We start from the raw sequence: 13,253 nt of genomic DNA, 5'->3' as shown, positions 1-13,253 counted from the left end.
AACCAATGTTCTTTAGCAATTTTCCAGGAGAAAGATAATTATTTTAAGATTTAAAACTCAAAAATTAAATGATACAATAGCTGATTTATTTGCTATGCATCATATCTCAGACAAAGTCTGCATGGCTCACAAGAGAAAAGATTTACATGGTTTTTATAGTACTTAATTATCTTCCATCTTCTGTGTAATTTTTTTGCATTTAACCCTAATAACTACACCATTGATACTTCTGATAACCAAATAATGATTCTATGAGTAAATAAAAAAATATACTTGTGGCTTATTGTATAATGTTACTTAATATTGAACCCCCATAAATTAATGGAGTATTTTTTTTTGCTTTTCCAGGATCTTCATAGTAATAATTCTTGAAAATTATTTACCTAGTTAGTTACAGTTATTGTATGTTAAGACTGCATAATTCTAATTAAATTTTTTAATTTAAAAAAACCTCAGGATTCTTTATGTTTAATTCTAATTAACTTTTTTAATTAAAAAAAAAAAACCTCAGGATTCTTTATGTTTGTGGCAATTTTATTAGTTTTTAATAATTCCATCATTTCTCCCCAACCAAAAGTACATCATCAGAAATACTTTTATTAAAAGCTAACATCTTCAATGAAATACCATCTGGGCAAACTGCTCTACCATGTAACTCAAAATTTAAAATATTTCACTTTGCCTTAATGCATTATTGTAATTTAGTAACAATACTTTAGTTAAACTTTAAGAAGAATTTATGCATTGGCACTTAATGAAGGTTCCTTCCACAAGAGAGACTATTCTATATAGTTTAGGAATTTAAGAATAGCTGAAACTAAATTCTAGCATTGTCAGCAATATTTTTTAAATGATTAGTACTGCTTAAAAATACAGATTACAGTACTTCCACAAATCTCAAATTTATTAGTGGTAGCAATTAACTCATCTGGAATCCATTAAGAGATTGTATGGTCCTAAAGAAATTGCACCATAAATACCTGGCCAAATGATGGTCTTTTCATGAATAATAATCCTGCAAACAGATACTTAGGTTGGAAAAGACCTGTAAGATCACCAAGTACAGTGGTTAAATCAACACTGCCGAGTCCACCACTAAAGCATGTCCTTAAACATCACACCTACACATGTGAACACCTCCAGGGATGCTGACTCCAATACCTCCTTAGGCAGTCTCATCCAGGACTGGACATTGGAACAATGTCCAATCTTTCTGACATTAGTCAGGAAACAAAAAAGGTGAAGAGAGTGTTTCCCCTGACAAGTGAGAGGGGAGAACTAGTGACAGCAAATATGGAGAAGGCTGAGATACTTCAGAAAGTTCTTTGCCCCAGTCTTTATTGGGTGTCAGGTTTCTCATTTCTCTCAAGTCCTTGATCCTTTACATGGGATTTGGGGGAGAGAGGTCACTCGCACTGCAAGCACAGAGCAGGTTCAAAATCACTTGATGAAAATGAAAAGTCACAAGTCTGTGGGGCCTGACATGCATCCCAGGATCATAAGGAGCTAGCTAATGTTGTGGCCAGGTCACTCTCCATCATTGGAAAAGTCATGGCAGTCACATGGTTACAGGGAGGAGGAAAACATCACTCCTGAGAGAAAGGAAGATCCAGCGAACTACAGACCTGTGAGCTTCAGCTCTATGTTTACCTTCCAGTAGAGGGAAACTCCTGACCAGCTTGGTGTCATCTGCAAACTGACTGAGGGTGCACTGAAACCCCTTATCCAGACCATTAATGAAGATATTAAACAAAATAGAACAAAACAGAAAGGATAAAATGATTACAAAACCAATTAAAAATAGAAGGCCAGGTAATCTGTCTTCTGGAGGATAAATCTAAAGGGGAATTTATTAGAAAAATCTGTAAATCTTAGCAAAATTGTATATTCTGTTTGAAGTTTTGCAATTACTAATATGAAGGAGGTAAAATTAGGACAGAAAAAAGAGTCAAAGCTTGGGTTTAGTCTAGTCAAATGAAACTAATTCTTCATATCATTCTTATGGTGAAAAATGGAAAAATAAAATATATAATTATTTTAACACATTTCCAATAAATATACTGCAGGGAATATCATTCTAAAGAATCCTAATTTTTTATTATTTTGTTTTATTATTAAATATATTTTGTACTAAACTTGTATCACCTTCTTATCTGTGTTTCAATTATTAACTCATTTGAACTAATTATTACATCAGGTATTTGCCGAAAGGTCTGTTTATTTAAAATTAACAGCTAAATATTATTTGGCCTTTAAAAAATATTCTCTAGATACCAGATAATCCATTACAGGCAATTTATGGTTTTTAAGCAGTAGATCAATTTTTTTGTAATAAAATTGACTCAGATTTGAAAAAGTAAATGCAATGTACTTTAAAAGACATTAATTTCTCCTACATGACTGATTTATTCAGACTAGAACTAGAGTTATATAAAATTATTCATTATAAGGCCTAATTAGTGTTCTGCATATTTTCAAGGCGCTGTGGAACAAACAGAATCACTGACTTATAACTGTCTTGAAAATTTTACAAAATAATACAATTCTGGATTTATCTTGAGACAATTGTTAGTATTATTGCTACCAGCTAAGTACTTGACAAATATGGATTTTAAGTTAATCAATGATTGTTAAGAATATTATATGTCTATATATCTGGGCTCACACATTCTAGAAAAATGTCTGTGAATGACAAAAATCTATTCAATTCTCAATGCTGATTTGCAAAATGTGGTTTAGGTACCTCCCTATTCAGCCTTTCTCTGTAGTAGTTTTCTTCACTATGCTAACTTGCTCTTCTGAGTTATCTGCAATAGTCACTAAGCAAATTAAGGTCAAGACACTGTAGTACATCTTTTGTCATGCTAACCTTGCTAGAGGACTGTAAAATTTGTGCACAAATCGTCCATATATCTACTTTCAATTATATTCTTATACACTTTTAATTTGAGAACACAAAAGGGAACACAATACTTCCTAAAATTTACTTATCTAAATGTAAGTGTCCACACCATGCCTTTCAAACTTCTGATTTGAGTTCATCTTTTTCTTTTGTGATGTCTAGGTCATCTCTTTCTGACTTCATAACAGTAAACATATAGCAATATATTTACACTGTCACCTTTATAATTTTAGAAGCTCACTTAGTTTTTGTTCAGATTTATCTGATTCGAATAATTATTTCGTCTCATCAAAACACATTAATGGCATTCTTCAATGTACCCAAACTGTAAATGCAAAAGACTTACACTTGAAGTACAGTTTTAGGATCACCCACTTCTCCTCCATCACCAATTGTCAGTGTGTCATAGCCAATCTCCAGATCAAATTCTTCAAAATTTATCTGAATAACCTACAAAATAAAATAAGTAAGTATATTTTAGAAATAAAAGTACTTGAGAGATCAGCCTGCAAATTAAGCTTTTCATCAGTGTAACTAAAAGTGATCTTCCAATTAATAATTGCATGTAAGTTTAGCATATTTCACAATAAATTAGTGCAATTAACCCCTAGGTTTTGATTCATGAAATGTGAATTATAACAACCCTTTAGGTATCATCACTCTGCTGACCTCCTCAAAACACCATGTTTTCACTTATTTATGTAGCTGTTACATGTTTATTACAGTTGTGGGTAATCACATTACATTTTGATTAGTATATACTCAAAGGGCAAAAAAACTAATTGCCTTATGTGCAGTACCACTGTCTTCAAATACCAACTAAATAATTGTACATCATTAAGTAAATGCAGTGAAGATGAAGAATTTAATTTACTCCTGACGTGTATAATCTGGCCCAAGTAGGATAAAGAGGTATGAAAGGTAAAAGCAATTCTCTTAATTCATGAAGCTGAGCAAAATACAACTATCAGAATCATGGCCATTTTTAATATCCTGTAAATTAAATAGCTCTATGCATATTTCTGCTGAAGGATAAAAAATTCTGCACAATGAGAAGAGGAGAGGAGAGGAGAGGAGAGGAGAGGAGAGGAGAGGAGAGGAGAGGAGAGGAGAGGAGAGGAGAGGAGAGGAGAGGAGAGGAGAGGAGAGGAGAGGAGAGGAGAGGAGAAAGAAAAGAAAAGAAAAGAAAAGAAAAGAAAAGAAAAGAAAAGAAAAGAAAAGAAAAGAAAAGAAAAGAAAAGAAAAGAAAAGAAAAGAAAAGAAAAGAAAAGAAAAGAAAAGAAAAGAAAAGAAAAGAAAAGAAAAGAAAAGAAAAGAAAAGAAAAGAAAAGAAAAGAAAAGAAAAGAAAAGAAAAGAGAAAAGAACATTGTTTCCACCCATGTATTAATCATGGTAACTCTGTCTTTCGTTCCTCAAAATTTCCTATGGATAAAAATGACAGAATACTTATATGTAGGAATTTTAATACTGTAATAAATCATCTTTTATTACAGTCATAATTGAGAACTGAGAGCATTTGGGCTTAAAGATGTGGATGCCATTCTGATGGATTATTATCATGTCCTTGAAAGCTCCTGTTCCTTTGTTACACTGGGGTTCTGGTAATTGAAGGAGGACGTGTTTCTATGAGCAAAAGCCAGTACAGGCAAGCTGGAAAACTGATGCATGTTCCACGGACTGAAATTTGTCCCAAAGGGAGGAGAAACACTTTCCTTTACAGGTCTAAGTGGTGACATAAGTACACTGAAGAACAGCCCCTTTGGCACATGCACATAAATAAATGCCTGTGTGTGCATGTACATGTGTACATATACGTGTGCCACACCCCAGGAACTGCAGTCAAGGACAGAGAGTTGAGAGGGTGCAGATGGAAAGGAATTGGAAAATTGCATAGGCAAGCAGCTGATTTGCTCTAATTGAGTAAAGAGGAGAAAACCACACATAAGTCTTCTTAATCTTCTTAGTTTAAAAAAATATTCTGGATATTCTGTGCTGTTCTAGCCACAAAATTTGTAACACTAGGCATAAGAATTTAAACTGAAATCCATAACTACATTTAAGGCTGACACATATTTCACTCAGTACTTAAAAAAACAACCAACAAAACCCAAAAACTCCCAAACTAACCAAACAAAAAAGCTGTTATTTTTGGTCCACTTTTAAATTCTGTACAACTAGCTGTGCAGCCGCATCAGAACAGAAGACTCCACAATAAAACATAGGCAAATAATGTTAGTATTGAATACAACTTGAAAGCATATTTCACTTACAAACAGTAAAATACATTTTGCAATATTATTGCAGCAAAACTATCAATACTATTTGCATAATAAGAAGAAAAGGAAGATAGTATAAAAATTGTGTAACTAATTCATGATCAGAAATATTAATCCTATTTTCCATTAAAAACACTAAGAAATATAATTTCATTATAAATATTTTTTTGTAAATGCAATCGCAATATTTTTTAAATTAATATCCTTCTAGATATTTCATATTAGTTGAGTACTACCAAACTGATACAAGATATCTATTCCTGTGTAATGGAAGTACTTGTCTTCATAAGTTGTGTCAGAAAGCTAAAACAGATTTTCTTTAGCACAATCAACATTATCCCTTGTGATGCATATTTCATCAGAGGACAAGACAGAGGTTAAGGAAAATATAAGTTTCAAGGTATGGGTTTTTTTAATTAGGGATGACAAAAAAATGTTTTCTTTATTTCACTGCAGAAAAGTAAGATCTTTGTCATTCTTTTTTAACAATGCCCACAAATAAAAAAGTGAGAAAATTCTGAAAAATATCTGTCTCATTGAGGAATATTGTGGAGGATGAATAAATAACCAAAGATGATTTTTTGTTCAAAGCATAGGCTTCAGCTTCAACCTTTGCACCAGACTTCAGCTTCAATCTTTCCACTTTTCTGTAGTGAATATCCAAATTATTTATGGCTCAGTTCTAATCTGGCTGCTCTGATATAATCTCCCACTTTTCTACAATCTGAAATAATTTTCTATGATAAACAGAGCTTTATGAATTTTAATTTTTAATCCAAATAAGTGTACATTTTTAAAGTTTATAATTTTTTTCTCCATTAAAATTTTTCAGAGAGGGATGTTTAATTACAAGAATTTTGTCTCACTGTCTTTGTAACTCACCTAAAACTATGACAATGGGATAGGTAGGATATCGAAAACTGTAGTTTGATAAAGCCACATGTGCATAGCTTAGTCTACTTTTGTCTTGTATCATATTCTGTGAAACATTCACGTTTTTAAGACTATAAGAAGCAATGATGTCATTAATGACTTCAAAAATGTTAGAATATATTAAAAAAACATTGTAGGAACTGACTATAAGTAATTTGAAATATTAACATTTGATAATCTTATTCTTGTGAGTCCATTACCCATATTTCTTCTTAAAAGTTTCCATTTCAACCGAAAATTAGAAAATGCTTCATCGTTGTGCTAAATTGACACTAGTAAATTAAAATCAGAAACAGCAGTCACCAAATAGAAGCATATTTTAGGTGCAGTAGAAAGTAAAATATTATTCCTTGAGACAGTAAATAATTTTGTTCACCATGCATACCTCTACTGGAAGAGGGTTAAAACTGGTTGCTAAGCCTACTCTAAACATTCTATAGTACCAATGAAGTATTTCCTAACTCCAGGTCATTAAAAGTAAATGAGCTGTATGTAACAGTTAATACGCAACCGATTTCAAACTTAGGTTTAACATAACCTCACATGATTTACAGCACAAATTTTGGAATTGGCAAAGTAAACTTGCCATTTATTTAACAAATGTGCTTGTCAGCTGATATTGAAGATATTTAGTTTTAAGGGAATTTGCACAAATTGAGCAAAAGTAACGTATAGAAACAGCAGAGCTGCCAATATCCATCAACTAACTTACTACACGAGTACTGTACAAGCCTTTACATGTTCCTACTGTAAAAATAAACCCTGGATACTTCTTGGAAATTCATCCTTTGACATGCAAAGTACACACAAAATCTACAATAGAAAATGTACTTCAAATCCCTCCAAATATGCCAACGAGCAAGAAAATAAGTGGTCTTAAGGCTTTGTTTTCAGAGTCCTTGTTTTACAATGTCAGCTTTAGTTAGATCACACTCAAAGTCATTCGGCTTGCAGCGCTCATAATATTGACTATTCCCTTTAGCATAGTCAACTGACTCCAATAGTCAACTGAACAGGTTTTTTGATGATATCAGCATTTAAAGTTGATTGTGATGGAACCTTTCAAAATAAAAATTGAAATTTGGGTAAGATGAGTAAATAACTTAAGACATTTTAATAAACTTTCCAGAAAATCTTGTTTTACCACTTATCTAACCATGTCTTTGTTAATTTTTCTGAAAAATCTATAAATGGCAAACCAAAGTTGGGTAGGATCCTTGAATCACTTTATTATTAGAGCAAAACCTTAAGAGTTATTTTACTTTTTAGTCTGTTGTTCATAAGAACAAACACTTCAGGGAAAACTGTGATGATTTATTGCTTTATTCTACATATTTTTAAATCAGACTACATTAGTAAAGTGTGCTATTGATCTGGTTAGTAGATGCATAGCAATCAGAAGCACAGGGACAGGTATTTTTCTTGATCCATGCATTCTAGTAAAGTCTATTTTTCCAGTTTCCCAGAGCAAGATTAAAGCATTAATATAAATGAAATAAGATCCATGGGTTTTATTGATGTATACAAACATTGATCATGCTATAATATATTTACGCATTTATTGCATTTATCTACTGCCCCACAGTCTCTTCCAAAGCTGAATAGAAAAAAATGAGGGACCACAAAATATTTTCAAATAACAAGGTATAACATCAGGGAAGAATGTTATGAACAAAAATATTCGTTAATGATATGTCTGAGCTATAAAATTCTCGATAATAGGATTATACTACCAAAAGTTGGTTCTGGAAGGCAGAAAAAGAAAATTTCAAAGATTCCATCTCAGACAGTTTTCCACCAGTCTTGAGCTAACATTTCACACATAATGAGTCAACTAATGATATCAGATATGTATCTGTATGGCTTCAGAACTAAGAAAAATATCTAAAAATTAACCAATATATTAATTACTATATTTTCTTTTATTAGAAAGAGACACTCAGTAGTGCCTAAAAGTTTTGTGCCTTTATAATAGCATTTGTGATTAATTCAGCAGGTATCAGGCTGTTACAATTGTTCTGATATAGGCTAATAATATCTTGAATTGTGTTCCAGACGATATAATTAAATACATCCCTACATACTACTATGAGGGAAAAGGAATTTTGCATTTCCTCTGCCTTCATGTACACACTATATAAAAAACATGTATGTGTTTTTGTTTTGTTTTGGATTTTTATTCAAAATAAAATATGCTGACCTGTGCATTATTAACTAAAAAAAAAAATTAATTAAAAAGTAGCTAAATAGAAGGCAAAAGTCTCTCTACATTCTGGGCTGCTCTTGCTATTTATAAACCCAAGAACAATAAAAAAGTTTTAATGCCTGATTTAAATTGAAGCTACAAACCTATACAGAAATAGTAAGAAGAGACAGTAAAACTGATAAGTATTATCCAGTCTCTACAGAAAAGAAGTAAAGTCCCATTTGAAAAATAATTTTCTGAAAATTGTAACTATGTACTTTGGTCTCCAATTATTTTGTAAGAAGATTTTTAAAGGAATCATTGGGACCAGAGATCTAATTTCTAACAAATTTCTGTAGGTGTACCTTCTTTGTGCCTTGGGATATATCCTTTAGAACCCACTCCTTGGGCAAAACACCAGCTCAGCAGCAAAATAGGAAAAGGTTTTATTGAATATTTAATGACTACTTTGAGAACTTCCTAGAGTTTTTCAGAGAGAGCATGCTCAGAAAGATGTGCTCCAGACAACAGATTTTCCAGACAGTTGTTCAATATGTGTACCTAGTTCCTGATGAAATTACCTCCCTGAAGATTTTCCACGGAAGGTAATGTTCCAGGTGAAGTACTCAACTTTTAAAAATTTCAAACCATCCAAAGCAGAATGGTGTGTAACAGCAGCAAGAATATGTTCCTCAGAACTGCTTCTGAAGGGGAAGAGCAAAGACACAAAGTTGCACGTACTTGTGCAACTCTAATCCTGAGTCTTCGAATGCAAATGTATCTCTAAAAGTATTTTCAGATGTACAGGAACATTTTCCCTCCATAAAATGGGACATTCTACCAGTAAAATAATGATGATATTTCTGTAGATGTAATGAATGTTTTCTCCTTACAAGTATACTACTTACAAGTGTAGTTAAGTATTAAGCTAAGACACAGCTTAAATGAGCTATATACTAGATAATATTAAGGAATAAATATTAATTAAAACATTCTTCCAAGAATGTAACATATCCAAGACTGTTCTGTAACATAACAATAGTTTAATTGGTTCTTTTGCAGTTACATATTATGAGAACAAAACATAAGAAATCCATCTCACTGAAAAATATTCACAAGATACCTATTTTCTCCATTTTTCATTATTACTCTAGCAAGAAAAAAAGCTACCTAAAGACTCTTAATGATGTCTGGTTGCCTTTGTCACTTGTAGAAGTGAAATTAGGCAAGGAGAAGAAAACACATCCTGTTTGTATCTGAGTGTCCTCATATGCCCTCAGGATGGTTAATTGCTTTTGTACTGAGGATGTCTGAATATTTCCCAGTAAGTAAATAATGGGCATTTATATCTGATGGTACAAGCTAAGGAAGTATCACTGTCTGATTGATTGGCTTTATCACCATAATTTTCCACAGAATCACAGGTTCTTCCATCAAAATAATTGTGTTATCATACATTTGATCATAGAAGAATAGTTTCAGAAGGAAAAATATTGAATCAACCATTTATTATAAGACTTAGCTATACTTTTATCTAAATTGTTTATACTAGGTATAATTTTACATTACTGCTACCATGGAGTAGCTAATCCTGGAAAATCAAGGACAAGAAAATAATCAGGAGTAGACAGCATGGCTTTACCAAGGGGAAGTCATGCTTGACAAACTTTGATAGACTTCTATAATTGAATGACTCACCTGGTGGCTGAAAGAAAAGCAATGGATATTTTCCACCTGGGCTTCAGGTAGGCCTTTGGCATTGTCAAGATATTAACAGACAAGCTTTGATGTGTGGGCTTAACAGACAGCAAGGTGGATTGAAAAAGTCTGGGCCAAGAGGATGGTTATCAGTGACACAAAGTCTTGCTAGGGGCCAATAACTCGTGCTGTGTCTCAGGAGTCAATATTGGGACAAGTCTTCTTTAACACCTTTATAGGTTATCTAGATGATGGGGCAGACTGCCACAGCAACTGAGAAGGGAAGAGCAGTTAATAGGCCAGAGGGTCATGCTGCCATGAAGAGGGACATCAACAGGCTGGAAACATGGACTATTAAGAAAAAGTCCAACACAGGGAAGTGCAAAGTCAAGTCTCTGGGTAGGAACTATCCCACATACCAATACATAGTGAGGTCCATCCAGCCAGAAAGCTGCTTTGCAGAATTTTTTTTTCTTTTTACTTTCACAGCTATGGAGATAAAGGGAGGTAAAGATGCTCTAGATAGCCTGAAAGGATGTATGATTAGCCTGGACCATTATAAGGAGACAGTAATAGGTATAAGAAGGAAAATGAACTAATTTATAAAACCACAATGAAAAAATCACACTCATCTTTCTCTCAAAAAACTAAGCTCAGTGTCAGAGTTTACAAAAAGAAAAAAAATTATTATTCTCAAATAGTAAAATAATTGGAATCATAAGAAGGCCTGGGGACTTCAAATTTACTTGTCCCTGCTTTGTTTCTTCCTCTCTGTAGTTACTCAGAAGGATATCCTTGCACCCAGCATAGAAATCTGTACTTTTTAATCCCACAGAGGGTAAGCCATCTGTTCCAAATGAAAGCAGAGAGGTCACTAACTGATGGCAGCCTAACATGATGGGCAGCCACACATCCTGAAAGGGATGGAAAAATGGGAATCATACTGTGACTTAAGTCTCAGAACAAGTCTTCAGGTTCCACTCCAAATGTGTATTGTATTTACAAGGAAAGATTTTGGGAGCAGAGGTACTGCAGGGTGAGATGAAGGTGCTCATTAAGATTTCTTCTTATTTTAACCATTTTATTCTGATTTAATTGTCAGTTAATTTTATTAATTTCTCCAAGCTGAGTCTGCTTTGCATATGAGAGTAACTAGTGATTGATCTTCCTGTCCTTATTTTTATCTGTGAGCTTATTCTTCTTATTTTCTGCCCCTGTCCTGTTGAGGAAGGAGCATTACAGATCAGTCTGGTGAGCATCTGACAGCCAAGATTATCACACCACAGACTGGTAACCATGAGCCTTTGAAGGAGTCCCATCATAGAAAACAAAAAAACAATCAAACAAACTACTATCAGCTCTATTTCCCAGTCTAACATCATAAAAAAGGTATATATTGAGCAGAACAATTTCCTGCAAAGATCACTCACAAGAGCAACCAAGTGAACTCAACCATGGAGAAAAGTGACAAGTTCTGTGCCAAAAATTCATCAAACAAAAAGGACCAAAATATCTCAAATGCTCACAGTGCAAGCACTGGAAATTTGCTATCAAAGTCTCTTAGCCATATACATAAATCTTTTTAAAAGTTCTTGCTTGGGTGTGGATATTCATGATAAGTAAAAGTAAGAAAAATGTTTGCATTTAGAATTGGTGTGAGACATAACTGAGACCCAATTTAGGAACTTATAAAAAGTCAAACAGAACTAAAATTCAAATTTGACATTTAATTTCACATAAAGTTTTATTGAAGGGTGGAGTTAATAGCTCCAGGTATAGTAAATACAGGCAACAGCTAAAATCTATTATTGCTAATGGCTCAAAGAGAAATAATTACTTTTGTTGTAGCTATTGCAATAAGCACAATTCCTTATGCTCATGTTTTCAGAGTGTGAAACATCACTCCTATAGTCACAGACATAGCAGGAAAAAAGTTTACAATAATTAAGATAATGAACCTGTCCTCCTTTGATAATGAAGACCTATAGCCAAATTTCAGGATGAAGCGACAAGTCATTTATCCCTCTCCAACTGCACAGACTTCCTGACTCCAAATTCTCTTTTTTAACAGCTTAGCATGTTCCCTCATAGACAAACCTGTTAGCTTCCTGGCATAGGAGTAGCTGGATTCCCTACTGTGCTCTTATTCTGCTGAAAGAATCTCCCCTCTGTCCACATATATTTCCAAGAGTTTTTAACTGTAGTATATATGTGACTCAGATATTTTAACTGGATCAAAATGTACATGAACAATATGGAAGAATAGCATAGCCAACACCACAAAGAAATTTATTGTGTTCTGAACAGGACAAAAATATATATTTATACTTTCTAGTTTCATATAAGATAAATACAAGAGCAGCCTTTTTAATCTGAATGGATGAAGAACACAATTATGTGGAAAATATAAGTTTAGAGCGAGTTGAGTATGTTCATACTTTTTAAATCATTTCACTGACTGTAACACCCACAGTACAGCTTCACACTAGGCTTAGGAAATGCCAAGTTTGAGGCACTTGTTTGTGAAAAAGAGTTGCAGCGTGCTTTGTTCCAACAGACCTGACCAAAAGAAACTTCATGAAATGGATCTTTGAATTCATGCTGAAGCACCCTGCCTGCTTGAGATTTATGCTGTTAACCTGATTAAATATGGATGGCAACTGGGTTTAGGCTTAACAGCAAGCTTAGGAAATGTTCCACTGACAGTTTTGACATGGTTAACAAAATAAAACGGCTGTGGAAAATTAAATGTAAATACTCAGTGTTTTTCTGAATATTTTTTTGCTTATTTTTGGCTTGGTCTAAAAGCGAGAAAGCTCAGAAATTGAAAGATTCATTTTTCTTGCAGGAAGAAAACAGCAACTTAAGGACATAAGGAAGGAGGAAGGGAAGAATTAAATGTAAAAACATATTTTAAAAAAAGCCTATTTTAACACAAAGTGATTAAATGACAACCATATTTAATATTATTTCAGTAATAGTTGCAATATATTCCCTCAGTATAATTCTCCAGACTTGCAGAAAATGTCATGTGAGGAATTTCCCAGATACTTTGAATTATTCAGACAGTTTCGTAGAAAGTAAAGGACTACAGCAATTGGAAACAGATGTTATAAATTTTCAGTAAGCTCTGCCATTTCAACAAAACTCAGATTATAGATTTCCTAACAGACAACTGACATCCACATAAAAACTCAACAAACCAAATTAAAAAAGCAACTTCCAAAAACTAAAAATTCTTAGCAAGTACAATGATTA

General features: G+C 33.2%; 1 protein-coding gene across 7 annotated transcripts in view; it reads right to left on the bottom strand.

Annotated features, from left to right (window-relative positions):
• CSMD3 (CUB and Sushi multiple domains 3) overlaps positions 1-13,253 on the bottom strand; it is a 580,686-nt gene that overhangs the window by 296,889 nt on the left and 270,544 nt on the right. For all 7 annotated transcript variants that reach the window (XM_074556146.1, XM_014263981.3, XM_074556154.1 and 4 more), the window contains one exon: positions 3,249-3,352. In XM_074556146.1, the coding sequence (XP_074412247.1) occupies positions 3,249-3,352 (104 nt within the window). The remainder of the gene's footprint in view (positions 1-3,248; positions 3,353-13,253) is intronic.

The sequence above is a fragment of the Zonotrichia albicollis genome, chromosome 1 (assembly GCF_047830755.1).
Source record: "Zonotrichia albicollis isolate bZonAlb1 chromosome 1, bZonAlb1.hap1, whole genome shotgun sequence".
Classification (NCBI taxonomy): Eukaryota; Metazoa; Chordata; class Aves; order Passeriformes; family Passerellidae; genus Zonotrichia; species Zonotrichia albicollis.
Note: the sequence above shows the minus strand (reverse complement) of the source record. Positions and strands in the feature narration are given on the sequence as shown.